Source organism: Populus trichocarpa, chromosome 11, assembly GCF_000002775.5.
Source record: "Populus trichocarpa isolate Nisqually-1 chromosome 11, P.trichocarpa_v4.1, whole genome shotgun sequence".
Taxonomy (NCBI): Eukaryota; Viridiplantae; Streptophyta; class Magnoliopsida; order Malpighiales; family Salicaceae; genus Populus; species Populus trichocarpa.
The window spans coordinates 10,670,869-10,691,832 of NC_037295.2; the positions used below are offsets into that span (position 1 = coordinate 10,670,869).

Below are 20,964 nucleotides of genomic sequence, written 5' to 3' on the forward strand. Positions count from 1 at the left end.
CTTGGTTCTCATTTTATCTGCTGCTCAGTGCTACAGCTTGCATTTCATTTATTTATTTGTTTGATTGTGTATTTATTTTCTCTACTCTTCATAATCAGCAAACCAGGAAAAGAATGAATTTGGGTGTAATTCAACTATGAAAGGCTAAAAAGGGTCGCACGATTGTATATTGCAAACTACATAGAAAAGAAATGATCTAACATTTTTAGGCCTGATTAGAAGCCCTCAGTGACAGTAAGAGATTCAGGTTTTAGAACAAAGAACAGCCAATTGAGACAGAAGAAGATACATCAACTGAACTAACTCTTGTCTATCAGACATCTAAGTAAAATTACACAGCAGGGAAAATTATTAAAGCCTTTAGAATTATACAAATTTCAGTGGCCATTCCAACGTTAATGTAATGATAAATTGTGGATATCACAAGGAAATCTATCTATAAAAACATTGAAACACAACAACTGAGAAAAAGAAATTAACATCTCTATAGAAGGTTAAAAAAATGCATTTTTTTTTTCTTTACTGTCAGCTTACTTTTGAATCATTTTCATTGAAGATTTCACCTACAATCTCTTCAACAACATCTTCCAGGGTTACTTTCTTTTGAGTGAAATTTTCCTCCATTCATTAAAATATAATTTTTTTTAAAAAATAAAAAGGCATTAAAACCTAAAAAATAATAAGAAAAACCAAAATTTTGTAATGCAGTCATGACACTTCATCTCAATATATAGAGATATAGAAAACCAAAATTAGAGAGATATGTAAGACCAAAACTTGAATTATTTGGAATTTATGAAAGTTAATCGATGAGTAGAGAGAATTAAGGTAGAATATCATTGACAATTCATCAAGAAAGTAACGTATCAATTATAACCCCATTTGGTTTTTAACTTCTAATGATGATACAATGTCAGATGTTGCTCCCTTTAATTTTAAAATAAGATGATAACAGGGGCGTTTTTTTCTCAAATTATTGAAAGTTCCAGACCATTTAAAATTTAATGTAAATTATTTACTGTTTTTTTGTCTCATTCTCATAAAAGATTACATTTGTTGGCCCGTAACACATCTTTCTCTTTCAATTAGGAAGGATTATGTTGAGAAGGAATAAGTTTGTTAAAGTTTACTTTGGGCATGGTTTTAGTGTTGGTTTACAGGCATTGCTGTCACCGATTAGAGAGGATTATGTTGAGGAGATAATGAGGTTATTATAGAGGATATGGAGGACGTCGTCATAAATATGTTAATATTGAGGAAAAGCTCGTTATGATGTTATTAAATAGGATGACATGACTTAAAATAATCAATGAAAAGACTGAATATTATATTACGAAGAATTTAATGTCAAAGTGTGATTCTTAATATATTATTGGTTCACTTCAAAATATATTCAAGCATCCCTCGATTCTAAAACCTAATATTTATTCCTTGTGTAGAAATTTGCTCCATTATTTACTTTCGAATGATTTTTAATTAGGGTCAACGTTAAAAGTCTGTTTCAAATATTTGTTTATAGTTTTTACAACTATCAATTTACTTCAAAACATTTCAATTCGGTTTTACATCAAAACCCTTATTTGTTTTAATTTTTGTTGTGATTCACCATAATTAGTTTGTTAGGAATTCATATTTCTTTATTCGTGGTAGACCGTTTGCATTCATATTCACACTTTGATTTTGTATGTACGCTCTCATGTTTTCCATGCATATATTTTACACAGGAAATTAGTTGGATTCAACTTCAAGTAGATAATATTTCATAAATAATTGTATAAAATTTAGTTTTTTTTCTCATATATTTTGCCCCCGCCATGAGACATGATGTTATAAAGTTTGTATAAATATATCCGACATTGAGTAAATGAGATTTTTAGTTTTAATTACCAAATGTTTGCTCAACAAGATTCCTTGTAATCATTGTATAGATTTTTCTCTCTCATGATATGGAGTTTTACAATACATTGTTTTTTTTTTTTTTTATTATTATTCTAGCACTCATGTGATTGGCAGGATAATAAACATTTAATTTTTTTTAAAAAAAAAGAAGATCTAGGTAAGACATGAATCCAAAAGGCCTAATAAATTAACCTAACCACTCTAATAAATAGAATGAGCTTTTAAGTCCAATTTTGGGTTTCAAACGCCCAAATAAAAATAAATATGATTAATTAATTCTCAAGTTAACTCCAAATTTGCATTAAAGGCTAGGCTTGGAAATAAACACATTGAAATAAACAAACAATAATTGAAAAAAAATATAATTTATGAACATATAAATATAAACGTGTAAAGTAACTTTTCTTTTTAATGATGTTTTTATATTCTTTTTGACATGAGCACCTACTTACTTTATTTTTTATAAAATTAATGTATTTTTTAGGATTTTTAGTATTTTTTTAAAACCAAGCAACGACTTGTTTTTCAACTCTTTTTATTTAATAAAGATCCATATAATGATACATACATGCATATGTTATATTAATTTAATATATTAGTACATGTAAATTATTGTTAAAAATGTTTGAATTTATATAACATTGCTAGAAAATACACGTGTTGTACATTAATTATACATATTACATTACATTACAAAAAAACCTAAAAGGCATTAGTGAAACATTACGACTTAAGACTCAAAACATAAAATATCATGAATTGAAATAGTGAAATAATGTTTTTTTTCTTTAAAAAAAACTAACAAAGCTTGTTATTAGGGGTAAAATTATCTTTTCCAGAGAATTAACTAGTCATTAGCAAATTAATTGGGGGCAAATATATGTACATATTTTTCAACACAATGAAATGACTTTGCTGCCCTAAAAAGCAAAAATATATATAGCTTTTGTGGTGGGGTTTTTTTATCTTTTGATTTTTTTAGCACAGTTAAATGATTGATAGATTTAACCTTAAAAAAAATATATAAGGTAGGTTTTGAAATGATGTTTTTGTATTTTTCATATGGCTTTTTATAACATTCAGGTATCTTAGGAGTTCTTTAGTAATTTAAAATATTATTAAAAAGATATTGCTTACACGTGTGTTGCATATGTCAACGTGTGGGCGTTCCCGATGTCTTCGGGCGACATATGCAGCGTTGTTTGGCAACCAAAAAGCTCAACATCGCGTCCTCTGAAGTGTCTAGTTGTGACGTGAGTGATGGGGTGACACATGCGATGAGATTCCTGATGGTTCAATGATAGTTGACTTTTTTTCTTCTCCCTTTTCTTTTCTCTCTCCTCACCGTGGGACTCGCGTCGAACTTTTAAATTTTAATTATGTCCTTTCGTTTGTATTTATTTTAATTTTGATCATTATTATTTTTATTCATTTTGTCATAATCCATTTTTGGGTTATTCTCCAAATTCACGTTTTCTCCTTAAAAAATCAGAAAAACATATTCGGACTAAAATCTAAAAAATAATAATAGTGAGAAAAAAGGATGTCGAAGCGCCCAGAAAATGGCTAGAAATTGGTTGAGGAGGCTCAAAAATTTAAAGATTAAAATTTGACAGTATATTTTTTTACAGATAAAGAGCCTTGTTGACAAAAAAAATTTAATTTGAAGAAGAAAGGTCCAAAAACAAATAATAGACTCAATTAAATTTTATTGGAGGTTTAATTGAATTTATAAAGGGTTTGATTGCAAGAAATGTTTATTTTGAAGTCAATTTGGGCTTTAATAGAAAGAAATTAAAGTTTTGGGGTTAAATTAGAACTTTTTAAGAGTTGATTTGATCAAATCAGGAGCTTAATTGCATAAATATTGAAGTTTTAGGGCCAATTAGGGGCTTGATTGAAGAAATCCAAAACCAAGGACCAAAAGGGAAATAGGCGCTGAAATTTGGGGCTTGAATTGAAGTTCTTTAGGGGTGAAATTGAATAGAATTGAAAGTTTGAAGCCAATCAAGGGTGTAATTAGATATAAGTCACTAGTTGAAGGACTAAAGCGTAATTGGCAAAAAAGTTACTATTCATCTTCTTCTCCAGCGAGGCTGCCCGTGAGGTCTCCTTCCTAAGGTGTTTGACGCCTCGTTTCTTCCCCAAATTAAATGAAACTTGCATGAAAACGATTCCCTGACACCTAACTACACGCTAGTATAAACCGCTCGGGCTAATCGAGGCTGTAGAGGCAGTGACACCTCCCCAAAGTGGCCAACCCGACCAGCCATTTTTCCTGCACAAAACTGACAGTTCATCATTGCTACTTTGAGCCAATGGTTGGGATGCTTTCGGGTCAAACTAAGGGCTGAGATTTTGTACCAGAAGAGACAAAGTGTCCCTCTTCCACCGCCTATAAATATATTTGATCTTCATGCTCCATGGGTGGAGATAATTGGGTCCAAATTCGGTCGAAAACCAGCCTTCCTCCCCAAAAATTATCCTTTTTCTACCGTCTATCTCTTCACACTCTCTCTCTCCGCCGTCCTAGCCACCACTATCATCACCATCAGCTTTTCAGCCACCATCTCCACCACAGGAAGCCAACACAGCCACCGTCCAGCCACAACAACCGCCGGTCCACTCCCACTACAGATTTTCTTCTTCTTCTTTCTTCCTGCCGCAGCCACCATCAGCCGCCACCGCTTGCACCGGCCGAACCTCCTCGTCACAGCCAAGCTTCCACTGCAGGTCAGTCTCCTTCTGCTTCGCTTTCTTCTTCTTCTTCTTCGGTGGTCTCCACTGTTCACGTTGCATGTGAAAAATGGAGAGTAATCCACTGTTCATTTTTGTTTTTTTTTTTTTAATTTTAAAATTCCAAAAAAATCTTTCTAAATTTTTTTATGATTTTCTCTTGTATTTTTCTATCTATTTTGCGTAATATTGGTTTGTATTTTTATACCGTAAAGATACAAATCTAGTATTAAAATACCCGGTTATTGTCAAAACATTGTAAAAAACAAAATAACAAAATATTTTTTTTTGTTTTATAATATATATATATGTTTTAGCATTCATTTTGGCTTTAATAACCAGTTTATTAAAGTCACAAGAACTAGACCAATATTTCCAAAATTTCAAAAAAATTATTTTGTTTTCTTTTAATATCCGGAATTATGAATTTATACGTAAAATGTATTCTTGTTATTAAAAAAGTTTTTCTTTTACAGAAATTAGAATGATTAAGTTTTTTATCCTATAAGATAAGGACCTCCTTATTAAGGATGACTTTTCTTAAATCATAGACGGACAAACAATTAGAAATACAATAACATCTTAGATTTTTATCAGACAATTAAACAATGCAGTTTACCTTAGGTAAGGCGTATTTGGGGTGCTAATACCTTTCCTTTACGCAACCAGTCCTCGTACCCGATCTCTGAGACTAGTTAGGGTTTCTAGTGACTAAAATACTAGATGACGACTCCCATTCCCTCCTTCCACTGATAAAAGACAAGGAATCCTTATCTCCTCATATTTCTCATATTTGCCAGATAGATACCTAGATGAAGTGGAATATTTTTCGCGACGCCGCACACGTGCGACACATTTTATTGTTATTTATGTTGATTTTAATGTCTTTTCAATTTTTTTATTTTTTCATTAATCATTCTATTTCATTTAATTTTTGTATCCAATTTGATCCTTATTTTTTTTATTTCTATTTTCTTATCTTTTTCTTGATTTATTTTTTTCCAATTTTATCCCATAACATTTAATTTCATTTAATTTCTTATCCAATCTTGGCCTCATTCTTTTAATTGATATTTTTTTTTATCATTTTTCTTAATTTATTTTATTTTTTAATTTAGTCCCTAATTATTTTCTTTTATTTAGTTTTTATACCATATTTGATTCCCATTATTTTGGTTGCTATTTCTTTTGTTTTTTAATTTCTTATGATTGAAAATTTCTTCTCGGTCTCATGACTCAGATCACTAGTTTCGAATATTAGTCTGATTTAAGTTCGGTTTTTTAGGTCCTTTATTAAAACTTGATTTTTTTTCCTCAATTTTATTATTCAACATTGGATTATTGAGCCTTGAGCTTCGTTATTTATTCCACTTTCCTTAAGTGGGGTTATCTTGATCTTATATCCCAGGTAGCAGGTTAGTCAAGTTAACCCGGGTGGTTACCTCAGGTTTTCTTTCTCGATTTTTTTATGAAATTGATTGTTTTTCTTTCAATTTTATCATTTGACATTAAATTATTAGCCCTTGAGTTTTGTGATTTTTCTGCTTTTCTTTATGTGGGGGTTATCTTGGGTGCATGTTAGTTGAGTTAATTCAGGTTAACTCAAGTTTTTTTTAGTGTTTTTTAGTAACTTCGGTCTTTTATTATAGGCTTTTTTTTATAAAAAAATATTTTTTTTATCCTGATCTCATATTATGGGTGGTGGGTTAGTTAAATTAAACCAGGTTGACTCATTTTTTTCTTTGATATTTTTTTTAAATTGATTTTGTTTTTCAATTTCATCATTTGATATTAGATTATTAGACTTTGAGCTTTATGATTTTTTTCACTTTCTTTTATGTAGGGCTATCTTGATTTCTTTCATATTTGATGTCACGTGTAAGTTAAGTTAACTTGAGTTAATTCAAATTATCATCACTTGAACATCTTTTTTTAAAGTTAAGAAAAATTTGACCTGGCTCATGTTGTGGAATGAACCATGTATATTCTATATAAAAATGGAATGTCATGGAAAAAAGAGTTATTCTCTATGCATTCCAAATACCATTGTTGGATATTGCTATTTAAAAAAAAAAAAAACAAAATATCTCATAGATGTTACTTCTAAGCTTATTTTGGTCTTGTTTATCTTAACATGGTATTCATTTTTCGTGGGGAAGGAAAGCCACCTCTTTGATAGCAGAATCAGGATAAAGAAGAACGTGATGATTTAGCCACTCCATTAAGACTGAAGTTGAACATTAAAAAAAAAAAAAAATAGACACAAGGTTGTTAGATTAGTGAAACCCAATTAAATGATTCAAAATCTGCTATATGATTATGCATTAAAAAAAAACTAAGCAGTGTGGTAATTTTACTTTTGATATGACACTATTCACTCTCTTCCAAATTATTATGAATTGGAATAGTTATTTTTTTCTAAATTTTTAATTTGATCCTCAAATATTTTTTTTACACAATTGAACCCTTTTAAGCCCAAATTGATGCCCAATTGCTTTTGTTTTTGGAATAAAATATTGAATTAAAAGATATAGGACTAAAGTGAAACAAAAACAGGGAAAATAAATGGAAACTTCAAATTGCATTTAAAAAGTTCATTTTAGTCTCCTATTTTTTTTTAGTAAATTGGTGTCGGTCCCTTTAGTTGTTAGAAATTTAATTTTAATATCAAACTTTATTTTTCTCATTTTCAGTTTTTTTTCATGAGAGGAGAGAGAGGCTTGTTAGATTCCAACATAGAGAGAGAGAATCATCATTGATAGAAAATTCAACCACCAAAATGGTCGATACTAGTGTCATTGATCTCCATTTAATAAATGAGAGTTTTACCCAGATGATTTTTTTCCTTCTCCTAACTCGATGGGGCAGATATAACCACGAGAATATTTTTGAGTTTTGGTTGATTTTGTTTTTTTGAGCTGTTTTTTGAGGTCATGGATAGGTTAATCAAGCTATTTTGAGTTTTTTAGCGAAAAACCTGAGACCTTATTTTTTCAGCAACCTGTTGTCGGATTCTATAGAAAACAGATGACATGTCATTTGTGTATTTTTTTTTTTTAAAATGAACGACAAGTCCGCTCCTTTAAAAAATATATATATATATTGTTGGGCCTAGGCACACGAGCTAGGCTGGAAGTCCTTGCGCATGAGTTGTTTTTGTGAAGGCCCAAGCACATGCGCCTAGGCTCCTTTTTGTATTTTTCTGTTATTTTATATTTGGATAAAAAAAGCTAATAAAAAAATTATTGAACGTAATTGAGTCCATGAACCGGTTAATCTGTAGCATCTGACCAATTATTATCATTTTTTTCTTTAATACATTTCCCCTCAATTGTTTTCTAAAAAAATATACAATTTATTATATCATGATTGTTTTTTTTAAAAAAATATTTCATACAAAGAAATTCTCATGCGTTTTTTTTATTATATAATTAAATGAAAATAATCTATGAGATAAAAAACTTATTGGTTAGTTGACTCAAAATTCAATGACGTGCATAACTTTCATCGCATATTTGCTTGGTTGACTCAAAGTTCATTGATGTTTTTTTTTTTAATTGATTGCTATTTTTTACCAATTTTGTTTTACAACTTTGAGTTAATCAAGGATTGAACTTCTCAATTTTTTATTTTTAAAGATTACTCACTTTATTTTTACAAGTCAGCTCGAGTTAATCCAGGTGAATCCAAAGTGTTTTCTTGTTGATATTAAATAAAAATATTATTCAATTAATAATAAAAATCTATTTTTTTTTAAAAAAAACCATGTTATAACGTCTAAATTTATTCTTTTTGCGGCGTAGCTCTGTACAATAGGCACTATATTACTAGATTTTGTAGGAAAATCTTCTTGGCAATACATAAAAGCTGCTATATGCGTACCATCTCTTCAAAAGACCAAGTTCTACAAATGGTGCACATTAACACGTGAAAGTTGAATACTAAAATGGTAGTGGATTAACTTTGGAAACTCAAATCCTAAGAGTGTCAGGTCCAATATTAACAAGAAAGAAAATGACCTTTCTTCTATATATATATATATATATGGTGATTTTAATTAAATCCTATACTTGGTATGGAGTCTCAGTCCTTCTATCTCAAGAACCAAAAAAATAAAATTTTACGAGAATGAGTCAAAAGAATACATCTACGAATTACAGCCTACTTACGAATAATAATAAAAAAAGAACATGCACAGATGTTGACTAGGCACAGTATTTCGCAATTTACAAAATTTCTGCTCTTTTCCCTATTGTCTGCGCATTTGCTTCACTGTAAAGGAGATATGTTGACTAGCTGCACTTGTATATTCAGTTTCACCAAAGCTGTCTTGCAGGCTACAATTCATGTTTCACTCTACTGTAGGAGATTTCTCGTTCTCAAGCTGCGAGGAGACAGCAGTGTCAGAGTCATCATCATCAATATTCAAGTATGAGACTTCACCACCCAAGGAAGATATTTCATCTTCGCCACTGACAGATTGAGCTGGGGATGCATCAGGAGTAGCTGTACAAATCCCATTAGAAGGGGATGGAGATGATTCCACATCTTCCACTGCTTTTTGCAGGCTCCAGTACATTATGCTGGCAGCTAGGGTCAGAATCATCTTCTGGTTCACCTGCCACCAGGTCACAGTAGCAATGATCAAATTGAAAGACCTCGTTTCTTCATGTAAATAAATGAATTGGGTTCACAAATATGGCATAATATCAAAAACTAGTATGAATAACAGGAGAGCCAGTGGCATTTTCCTCATCACTGCTGGAGTGAATCATGATTCTGCAAGTTCAAGAAAGCAACGTAGGTAATTCTGTTCTTCCTCATGAAATAACAATATATGCCTCTGTTATGAGCAACCACATGGACAAGAAGTTTGCCGAAGGGCAAGTATATCAGAGGCGTGGCTGAAAAGTAGGAGCTTGAAGATGAGAGTTTGGCTCGCAATGCAATATGCTCCAGCTTGCAGATTTCATTTCAGTTTCTATTGTTATTTCCTATTTTTATGATTGTTAGTTTAGATAGTGCAGCAGTGATTCCTACTTTGTATGAGTTGGTTATTGAACAATTTCTTTAAATTGTAAGCTGGAATGATGAGAAATATAGTGAAAAATTTCAAATTTTTATTTGCATTGAGATCGTTGAGTTCTCTCTTAAACAAGCCGTTCACATATTTTCAAAATAGATCATAAAAAAAAAGATCTAGCAAGCATCATTCTTTAATAGTAGATTTCGTAGCCAATCACCTTGTAACTCGATTAAAGTTTTGGGACCGTAACAAATTGGTATCAGAGCAGTAAATTATGGGTGATTCCTTTAACCTACAGACACAATTTGAGACCTTCATGAAGATGTATGATTTTTACATTTTAACTTTAAATGGTGTTGATGCTGCATTGGGAGTCAATTGGCTTCAGACGCTGGGTCCCCATCCTATGGGATTTCAAAGAAAAAATTATGATGTTTAAACAGAATGGAAGAGTTATGGAATTGAAGGGAACTGAGAGCCCACATCCCACTCCAATTGCACAACTTCAAGCTGTAGAAATGGAGTCCCAATCAGATATGGACCTCAACAAACTTCTAGCTGAATTTGATTCTCTATTTCAAGAACCAGAGGGCCTTCCTCCTGCCAGATCTCATGACCATCACATCAATTTGGAGCTAGGAAGGAACACATCCCGTAGTGGTGCGACCATACCGGTACCCCCTTGCACAAAAAGACAAAATTGAAAGGCAGCGTAGAGATATGTTGGAGCGTGACATCATCAACCTAGTCAATCTCCCTATTTATCACCGGTCCTTCTTGTCACTAAAGCCGATCAACATATGGCGATTCTGTGTGGAATACAGAGCCCTAAATTCCAAGACCATCAAGGACAAACGGTGATTGATGAACTTTTAGAGGAATTGTACGACGCAAAATATTTCACAAAGCTCGATTTGCGCTCAGGGTACCATCAAATCAGAATGTACCCTAGAGACGTGGAGAAGACAACATTTCGCACCCACCACAACCACTTCAAGTTCTTGGTTATGCCTTTCGGTCTCACCAACGCACCTAGCACTTTCCAAGCTTTGATGAATGAGGTATTTTGGTCATACCTATGGAAATCCATTCTTGTTTTTTTATGATATTCTTGTCTATAGTCACTCCTAGGCAGATCATCTAACACACTTGCAGCTTGTCTTTGACATCTTTACTACTCATCAATTATTTCTCAAGAGATCTAAGTGCTTCATTGCTCAACACCAAGTCTTATACCTCGGCCATATTATATCAGAAGGGGTTGCAGTAGACAAAAGCAAAATTGCAGCCATGATTGATTGGCCAAAGCCGAGTACTGTGAAAGGCTTACGAGGTTTCTTGGGCCTCACCTGCTATTACCGGAAGTGTCCAAAATTATGGCACAATTGCAGGTCCTCTTACAACTATGTTACGCAAGGATTCATTCAAATGGACAGAGGATGCAGCTCAAGGATTTGAGCAATTAAAAATTTCTATGCCATGCACCCCTATTTTGGCACTACCCAACTTCACCACACTGTTCATTTTGGAATGTGATGCCTCAGATACAAGAATGAGAGCAGTGTTACAACAAGAAAGTCAACCAATTGCATATTTCATCAGACCTCTTTCATTCCGTTACAAAAGTCTTCTGGCTTATGAGAAGGAGCTCATTGGCTTAGCCAAAACAGTCAGACATTGGCAAGCATATTTGTGGGGGTGCCACTTCCTTGCCCGAACAGACCATTACAGCCTCAAGTTTTTATTGGAATAGTGCAAAAACACTGGCTATGTAAACTCATGGGTTTTAATTTTACAGTGGAATATCGCGCGGGCAAACAAAATAAAGTGGCAGATGCTTTATCCCTCCGCTTGGAGGACCAACCCAGTCTTGCTTAACTCTACATGCCCCACTTGCCTCTTTTTGATTCCATTTGCACTGAGATTCAAAATTCAGACCAATTGCAACTATTGAAGCAAAATATATAGCAAGGCAAAGCTATTGGGCTTTGAGAGTACAAGGATGGCTTGCTTTTCTTTAAGTGACGAGTTTATTTGCTACACCATTCTCCTCTTGTTCCATCCATTATCTCGGCTGTCCACACTAGTGGCCATGAGGGATATCATAAAACACTTCATCGTGTCGCCCAGGATTTCTATTGGCAAGGAATGAAGACTTCTATCCAAGCTTTTGTGCGGCAATGTCTTGTCTGTCAAAAACACAAGAATGAACACTTGCATCCTGCAGGGCTTCTCCAACCTTTGCCGGTTCCACTTCAGATCTAGTCGGATATCTCTATGGATTTCATTAAGGGCCTGCCTACCTCTCAAGGGAAGTCTGTTTTGGTGGTTGTGGTAAACTGTTTGTCAAAGTATGCACATCTCCTTCCCCTTGCTCATCCATATACTATTGTGAGTGTAGCCCACTTGTTCTTTGATAATATTTTCAAACTTCATGGCTTGCGTGAGACTATTGTGAGTAATCGTGATATAACGTTCACGAGTTTGTTTTGGACTGAATTGTTTCGGCTGAGTGGAACTAAATTGGCTTTCAGCTATGCTTATCACCCAGAAAGTGACGGACAAATAGAGATTGTCAATTGCACTATCGAGATGTGTCTGCGCTGCTTTACAAGTGACCGTCCTCGCCACTGGTTTCAATGACTGCCTTGGGTGGAGTACTGTTACAACACTAGCTACCACTCTTCTCTTAAAGCTACTCCCTTCGAAGTGGTGTATGGCCGCTCTCCTCCCACTATGTTGTCTTATTGTCCTGGCTTAGTTAAACTTGACGTCATGGATCAAGAATTAAAAACCAGAGACTTGGTGCTCCAAGACCTTCGCAACCGATTACTTTAGGCTCAAAATTCCATGAAGGCAAGGTACGATGCTAAACATTGTCTTGTTCAGTACCAACTAGGCGATCGGGTTCTATTTAAACTTCAGCCTCACTGCCAACTTAGCCTCTCTTCCAAAAGGTACACTAAACTCTCCCCACATTATTATGGCCCCTTTCCTATTTTAGCCAAAGTGGGTTCTATGGCTTACAAATTAGACCTTCCCTCCTCCAAACTACACCCTGTTTTTCATGTATCCTGCCTTAAACCTTTCCATGGCACTTCAGTTCCCATTGAACCCTCTTTGCATGTTCTTACACAAGGCGGAACTGACCCTCTACCGAAAACAATTCTTGATTCCCGTTCAGTTAACAATCAGCACCAGGTTTTAGTACATTGGGACGAGTTGTCTCCTACAGACTCTTCTTGGGAGGATGTTCACTCTCTTTGCAACCGCTTTCCTTCTTTTGCACTTGAGGACAAGTGCCGTATTAATGGGGGCGGTGATGTTAGGAGCAACCACGTGGACAAGAAGTTTGCCAAAGGGCAAGTATATCAGAGACGTGGCTGAAAAGTAGGAGCTTGAAGATGGGAGTTTGGCCAGCAATGCATTATGCTCCAGCTTGTAGATTTTATGCATATTTCATTTCAATTTCTATTGTTATTTCCTATTTTTATGATTGTTAGTTTAGATAGTGCAGTAGTGGTACCTACTTTGTAGGAGTTGGTTATTGAACTTTTTTTTTTATTGTAAGCTAGAATGTTGAGAAAGGCAGTGAAAATTTTCAGACTTTTATTTGCATTGAGGTCGTTGGGTTCTCTCTTAAACGAGCTCTTCCCTTATTTTCAAAATAGGTCATAAGGAAGAAGGTCTAGCAAACATCATTCTTTACAAGTAGATCTCACAACCAATCGTCCTGTAACTCGATCATAATTTTGGGACCGTAACAGACTCACAAATCTCAATAGGCTTGCCAAAGTTGCAAAGAGAGCGTGGGAAGCTTCCATCTAAAAGTTCTCTTACATATATCCAATAACAAATTTAAAAAGAAAGGAAAAAATTCATTGTAGCATGCATACCTCCATGATGTCTTCTGGCAACAGGAAAATTGAACAGCCTAGTTTCCGTGTCACACTGATAATGTATGTAGCATTCAATCTCTTCTCCTCATCTATATTTACAACAGAGGAAGGGAAGAAAAAGGGTGAGCACAAGAAAGTCTTGCTGAAATAACCCACAATAACAACTCATTTCTCATCTTCCCAAAAAGTAGCGGAACTTGCTAGGAGAACACATCATACCACTTTCACCCTTGGTGACGAGGTTCCAATTAACCACCCTTGGCTCGACAGCACGAAGAAGCTCAAGGAAGAATATTCCAGATGATAGGCTCTTATCCTGTAAAACTTCATAATGAATAACAGCACAAAGAAATAGTGGTGTGGGTGGGTGAAATGTCCAATAAAACAAAATCAGACTTTAACCTTAAAGTTCTCAATTTTGGAAGTTCTTCCTGTTTGTTTAATTTTATTGTTTGCCCATTTTAGAATATCTGCATCAGTTATCTCCTTCCCTTGGGAGTGGGATCTCAAGTTCTTGAGGAGTTGAAGCATGTTATATCTCATTAACTGCCATAAGAAAGCTGAAACAAATCTAATCAGATTTAAAAATGTTCACAGCACTGCACAAAGCCATTTAAGGATAGGGGATGGAGAGAAAAGGGGATTCTGACAGAAAAAGGGAACCTGGTGAACAAATTTGTGTCTAATAATGCCATAAAGATCAAAAGTGACTTACTATCAGGTCTATTTCACATGCATTATCCACCAAAGGGAGAGAAAAAAAAATAACAATAAAGCAGCCCCAATTGAGATGCATTATCTGCCAGAAGTAGACTGAAAAAAGAAAGTTCTGAATCCTAGGCAGTATAAAAGGACATGAACTATGCAACTACAATATCCAGGTCAATGTTGCTTTTAATTTCAATTTTGCATTTTTTAAAAAAACAGCAAACTAGAAACAAATGTTTAGAAGACATCGGAGACCAAGTTATGGTGGAAGGATGTCTTCAAAGACTCGTGTGCATTATAATCTGAATGTGGCAGAGCATATTGTAGAATATATGTGCCTCCTTCAATATGATTTTCAAAAGTGATAAAAAGAAAGAAGCAAGATCTTGCAACACAATCGACTAATTTACAAATCCCTTACCATCATTTTCAATTATTTGAAGATGATTTTGAAAATCACCAATGTTCATACAGTTCAAAGTATATCACCTCATCAAGCATTGCTTCCAGCATGTCATTTTCTAAAAGTAAAAGAAAATCCAGAAAGATCGAAAAACAAAAAGAAGCACATCACACAAGAGAAAATTTATAGATATTGTAACACCCAATGATTCAACAAGAACTAGATCATGGAAATTACCAAGTAAGAGCTTCTTATTTCCCTGTACAATATCATTTCCAGCTACATTGACAAGGGAAAATTTCAGTTGTCTACCAATCCGTACCACTTGATTGCAATTCTCTACCTTTCTGAATGGCATCTTGATTGGAGGCTTAGATGCATGCTTCCAGTTAACTGACCCAGGAGAAACCTTGTCAAGCACTTCCAATAGTATCCATCTGCAAACACAATTATTTCAAAATCAAGTTCGTGAATTGACAGCTTTGATGCCAGCATTAAACAATAATGGTGTATTGAACCAAAAAGAAAAATGTAAGATTTCAACTCCCACCAGTTGGCAATTTTCCTGAGCTCTTTTAATACTATATTCAACTAGTAATTGGACCAGTAACTTGCTGCATTATGGTGGTTGCTCAGAAAAAATGAACTCACCCATTTCTAACATCCTCAAATACATTGTTAACATATGTAACAATTCCAAGACTGTTAATCCATAGTCGAAAACATCTTTCTTCTCTAGAAGTTTGTACATCATCAGTCATCATCTCAGCAAAGGAAATCTTTTTGCTGTCTGTAGTCAGGCCATTCCTGCAAATGTTCCTCTCAATTACAAGATTAAAGACTGCTAGAAAAAGCCAGAGTTCTGATGTTATAGAATCTAAATTGCCAGTAAAACCATGTGCTAAAGGAAGAGATTCACTAAAGAGAAGAGATATCAGCAGAGGAGCTGATTATCAAAATCTGGAGAAGGAACGCAAGGCAAATCCAAGTTGATAACATAAGACTAATACAAGAAATTCATAATCAGTTGTCACTAAAACACTTCCATTAAATATCTTATAACAGAAACAGACTAGCTGATTGTTTTAAACAATGTGTAAACAGTACGAAAGTTACGCCAAACCAAGAGTTTGTATTTTATAATTCCCTGTTCAGCACAGGATAATGCTCGCATTTCCATAATCCTTTTTGAAACAAAAACTTCCTTCCAAACACATGTTCGCTGTAATTGGCCATAGAGCCATTCTATTCAAAGCGTTTTTGTTTAATCCAATCATTACAACTTCATGCCAAATTATTTCATATTGAAGTTATTGATACTTCTATATGGTGAACATACTAAAAACAGTGAAGAAAGGAGCTATTGAACTTTACTTCTGGAAGGCAGAACCCATTTCGTGTCAATATCATATGACCTATGCAGCATAACTCACAAACACAGCCCATCTTAATTTTCAAGGGAATCTTACAATGTTTAACTACCAAATAAAATGGAAGAGAGGTGCGTTCTCAAAAGGGTAAATTACAGAACCCTTGAGGTATTGCAAAGTTACAGGTGCTGTGAAAAGTATCCAAGTTTGACAAAAGCCTCCTCTGATTATCAATGGTTAACTAAAACTTGACTGAAACCCCCTTGCACAAGTTCAGTTGCTGCAGGGGAGAGGTCAGCTTTTAGGCCAGTTAACTAGTTTGTGTAAATCCAAACCTTGGGATGTTTTTTCAAACTACCCTTTACAAAATTTGCATCACAATAAAATAAATGTTACCATGATATTTGTTTCCCACCTTTGATGAAATATTTGTGCCACAAATGCAAGATTCAGATTTGGAGATCCTTCAACAATGTCTTCTGGTTTTAAATATCGTCTGCAATCCATCCGCTCTGCATGATCAAGAACCAGCTTAGCCCTTTCTTTAGGATCCTTGGTATCCAATGTAGATGGACTGCAGTGCTCTGGTGCAAGAACATTAAGCAGGTATGCATAAGCCTTTCCATCCTACACATGACAGAAAACATTATTACAAGTATATAAGGTATAATCAGACAATGAAAAAGGTAAATTAAATCAATCCTGGATATAAAGAGCATGGGTAGGGAAGAATAATAGTTAGGAGCTAAGTACATCTGCAATAGCACACAATAAAGATTTAACATGTTCTGAATAAGAAGATACTGTGAATCAAATCATTTTTTAACCATCCATACCTTTTCTAGATAAAAACAAAACAAAACCTATGATTTTTTAGTTTCCCATATGTTCATATATTGCAAACTTGTCATTAAGATTTTGAGCATAATCTAATTGGGCTATAAACTCAAACCCCAAGAACAAATGATGAGAAATGCGCATGTCAGCTTAATCAATGAATACATACACAGCTCCTTGCAACTTGCTTGGTCAAATGAAACTACATAAACAACTGAAATGACTATACCTTCAAATCAGAAGAAAAATTCAAAACAGGTTTCTCGTAGCCTGCTTTTTTCAGATGGAAATTCATCCATTTCAATAAGACCTTTTCAGGGGCCAATCCCATAAGCTCCTCAACATCCTGAAAGATACAATTTATCATACTGAAGCAATTATCCATGATCTTCAAAGCTTATAAATTTACAAAAAAAGATTTTGACCAAAATTTTGAAATAAATTAAATCAACATTTCATTACATTGTTGTCATCCACCAATTCCACAAGCTGAGGTGTCTTCTTAAGGCTAAGGTCTGCCAACAGTTGGATCTGATGTTACAGCACTCAGTATCAGAAGAGAAGACTATTAGAAAAGATAATGAAAAAACTCAATTACTACAGAGACAACAACAACCAAGCCTCAATCCCAAACTAGTTGTGATTGACTATATGGATCCTTTTGTACCATTCCACATGCAGTCATATACCAAATTCACATCACTATCAAGAGATTCTAAATTTTCAATTACAACAGAATGCTCAATGTATTATGGTTATTGTAGTAAACAAGCCCTCTTCTTGGTCTTTCACATCCATAAAGTACATATTCTCTGCAAAATTAATATACCAAAAATTCTAAGGCTCACCTTTATAATCTGAGAAATCAACCCAAGCAACAGATGAGGCTGCAAAATGAACAAACAAAATAAACCCCTTTAGACCACAACACATAAAATACCATGTGATAATCAAAACTAGCTAAAACTTACTCTTCCTTCCACCAAGTCCTGTGTGCCAATGTTGACCACCGTGCATCCAATAGCTTTTGCAGAATTGAGGCAAAGGGTATGGTTCTCATTTCTTTCCCATGGATTAAGAAATCGTTTCGTGTTGATGGCACGTTCATCTATTGTCCCTGGCACTGCAACATTGATGAGCTTACTGCATCACAAGCCACAAGATAAAATCAACACCACCACCAAATACTGGCTTTCATGGACATACAGAGCAGAGCAACTCAAGCAAACCAGGTTTAAATACCATAATAGCACTCCATCTTTTGCCAGATTGAATAAATCATTTGTAGCTGGATCTATTGGAAGAAACTGCTTCAGAAATGGGTCATCCCCGAGATAGCTATTTATGTGAGCAACATAAGATGCTTTCTCAGATTCACTAATTGTGTGAAGAAGAGTCGTAGTTGTGGCCTTGAGGAAAGATGAACTCTGCTTAGAAGCCCCTGATTTTGCAGTAGCTCGACCTTGTAAATTCAAGTATGCCTGCCAATTCCATGTAGTAGAATGAATATGTTGCCTCCTAATTTATTCCAACTTCTAGGCAGTATATGGGAATTCAAACTCCAATAGTACTAGCTTGAACAACTCTAATATGAATTTTACTTGATGAAGAATGGAAGAGAATGAGGATAGGACCAATAAAACCCAAAATTAGACACACAAAGAACTGACCTTGAGGAAGTCCTCAAATTCAATCTCATTGCTTAAGTCAGCATGCAACTCATCCAATATCCCAGTTATCTCCTCCACATTAAACATTGAATTAAAAGCTTCTAATTTGATCATCACAGGCGGCAAATCTCCAACAGTAACTTTGCCATTCTGATTCTTTATTGATATAAACTAGAGCGCACAAAGGAATTGAAAAATTAAGCTAGAATCATGAAAAGCATGCATAGCATCCTAATATGAAAGTAAAATTAAACAGAAACACATAGTTCAAACATGTAAGCAAAGAAGACAACTTACTTTTGACTTAAGGCTGCGAAGCTCAACCTGCATAAACTGACTTTGCAGCCATTGATCGGAGACATGAACACCCATGTAACTCGACATCTCTAAGAATTGCCAACGCAACAAACACTATCTATTCTCCAACAGATTCGTCAAAAAATGGTAAAAAAAAAAGGGCCTCAAGAGTATTTGGAACCAGAGTCCAAAAAGCAACAACAGAAACAAAGACTCAAATTCTGATCCTAATATATACAAATAGCAACAAGAACCCACTACCAGATAATCCTCGGAGATGATCTTAACTTGCCTGAATCGCAAAGACCCCACTTCTCTATCCCTGGAAAAGGAAAACCCAGAAATACTCACTTCAAATAAGGCTCAGTACATAGGAGCAAACAACAAAAGAAGGACCAAAATGATCCTCCATTCATTAATAACACCAAAAATTGAATCAGAACCCTCTTAATTATATAACATGCAAAACAAATGACAAGACATTAAAAAACACAAATGCCATATCCAATTAAAATTAAATATTGAAAAAAAACTAAATATAGAATCACAAAATCACAAGAAAATAAAGATAAAGCTAATAAACAAGGCAACAAAAACACTAAATATATATGTACCAATCCACCATCACAAAATAAATATATAAACAAGTGAAAACACAAAACAAAAAAAAAATGTAAATGATACACAACTAAACAAAATATTACGAGAAATGAAAAAGAACCCATGAAAGAAAACGTAAAATCAAAGAGAACCCAGAATTGCATACCTGTTGAAAATAACAGATTCACGTTCCAAGAAATCAAAATATTTATATTATATAATATTATAGAGATATAAATAGAGACAGAAGAGGGGGGAGAAGGAATCGATTTTTCTTCGTGGGAGAGCAAAGTGTACGTGTGAGAGAGAAGAAACGGTTTTTAGTTTTCTACCAAAGGGACAGACAAGAGCTAACTGGCCTTGAAACCGAGTTGTTTTGTTTGTTATATTGATAGTGGTTTTCCTACTCTCGACTGTATGGTAAATTCGTGTACTTGCTGTCTTTATTTGCCAAGTGGTGGACACGTATATCTTTTGTTTCTCTTTTTCTCTTTCCTTTTTTTTTTCTTTTTGGCTTTTTTCTTCTATTTTTGTTTTGATGTGAACTTCCCAGTTACCGGTAATAAATAATTTTTTTTCCCACTTTTATTGATAAGTATAATCCATAAATCTTATTATTTTTAATTAAATTTATTCTTAATCAATTCTTAGCACATCCCGCCATATTAGTATAATGTACTAGTATTTGAATTCAAAAAATTAGAAAATGGAAACAAATATTTAATAAAAAAATTAAATTAGTGGCATCACAAAAATTTTCCCGGCCCTGTTTATTTTTATTTTTAAAGTATTTTTGAAAAAATTTAAATTTTATTTTATTTTTTTATTTAAATTTAATATTTTTTGATATTTTCAAATTATTTTGATGCGTTGATGTCAAAAGTAATTTTAAAAAATAAAAAATATATTATTTTGATACATTAAAAAAAACACTTTGAAAAGCAACTGTAACTACACTCTCAACCACCCCCTTACTCTTTAATTCATAAAATCTAAAGATGGTTTTTTCTTAAAGATGGATCTTTCTTTACTTTTGCTCAAATTGCCTATTGTTACTTTTTGCAAAGAATTAAAGTAGATTAAGACATAGTATGATTTCTTGAAAAACAATGTATTTCAATTTTATATGTATCTCAACTTTTTCATTAATATTATTATGACATGTCCAAGCTAGTTTTAATATATTGAAATTAAATAAAAAAATTCATCCAATAAAAAATGAGCTATATTTTTAAATTTATAAAAAAAATTATTTTCCATGTCAAATTTATAACTTAATTCTTATCTTATATTTAAGAATGAATCACACCCTTTAACAATATAGCTAATTCTTAAGATTGTTTTAGATGTTATAATAAATTACAAGAATATTTTCGTCCAGCCAATATAAAATGGAAACATGTATTTTAATCATCAAGCTAACTCTAAGATTTTTACAGTGATATTACTAATATTGAAAACAATAAAAAATAAATAAAGAGAAAACATGGATACTTTTACAATTTTTACATTAGGATGT

General features: G+C 33.6%; 1 protein-coding gene across 1 annotated transcript; it reads right to left on the minus strand.

Moving 5' to 3' along the window:
- Positions 1-8,725: 8,725 nt before the first annotated feature.
- LOC7483611 (fimbrin-1) lies at positions 8,726-19,798 on the minus strand. The gene is made up of 15 exons (XM_002317287.4): positions 19,612-19,798; positions 18,846-19,167; positions 18,549-18,719; positions 18,121-18,359; positions 17,850-18,021; positions 17,727-17,765; positions 17,341-17,409; positions 17,108-17,224; positions 16,457-16,668; positions 15,323-15,478; positions 14,909-15,108; positions 13,963-14,120; positions 13,780-13,876; positions 13,558-13,649; positions 8,726-9,253 (listed from the first exon to the last, which is right to left on the minus strand). The coding sequence occupies exons 2-15, from the start codon at positions 18,930-18,932 to the stop codon at positions 8,987-8,989; spliced, it is 2,076 nt and encodes a 691-aa protein (XP_002317323.3). The 5' UTR covers positions 18,933-19,167; positions 19,612-19,798; the 3' UTR covers positions 8,726-8,986.
- Between the last annotated feature and the right edge of the window lie 1,166 nt (positions 19,799-20,964).

Coding starts and splice junctions, on each gene's coding strand:
- LOC7483611 (XM_002317287.4), bottom strand. CDS start 18,932: ATGTCGAGTTACATGGGTGTTCATGTCTCCGATCAATGGCTGCAAAGT. Junction 16,669..17,107: donor ATTTTTCTTCTGATTTGAAG/GTATAGTCATTT, acceptor TGTCATGTGTAG/GATGGAAAGGCTTATGCATA. Junction 15,479..16,456: donor GCACAAATATTTCATCAAAG/GTGGGAAACAAA, acceptor GAACATTTGCAG/GAATGGCCTGACTACAGACA.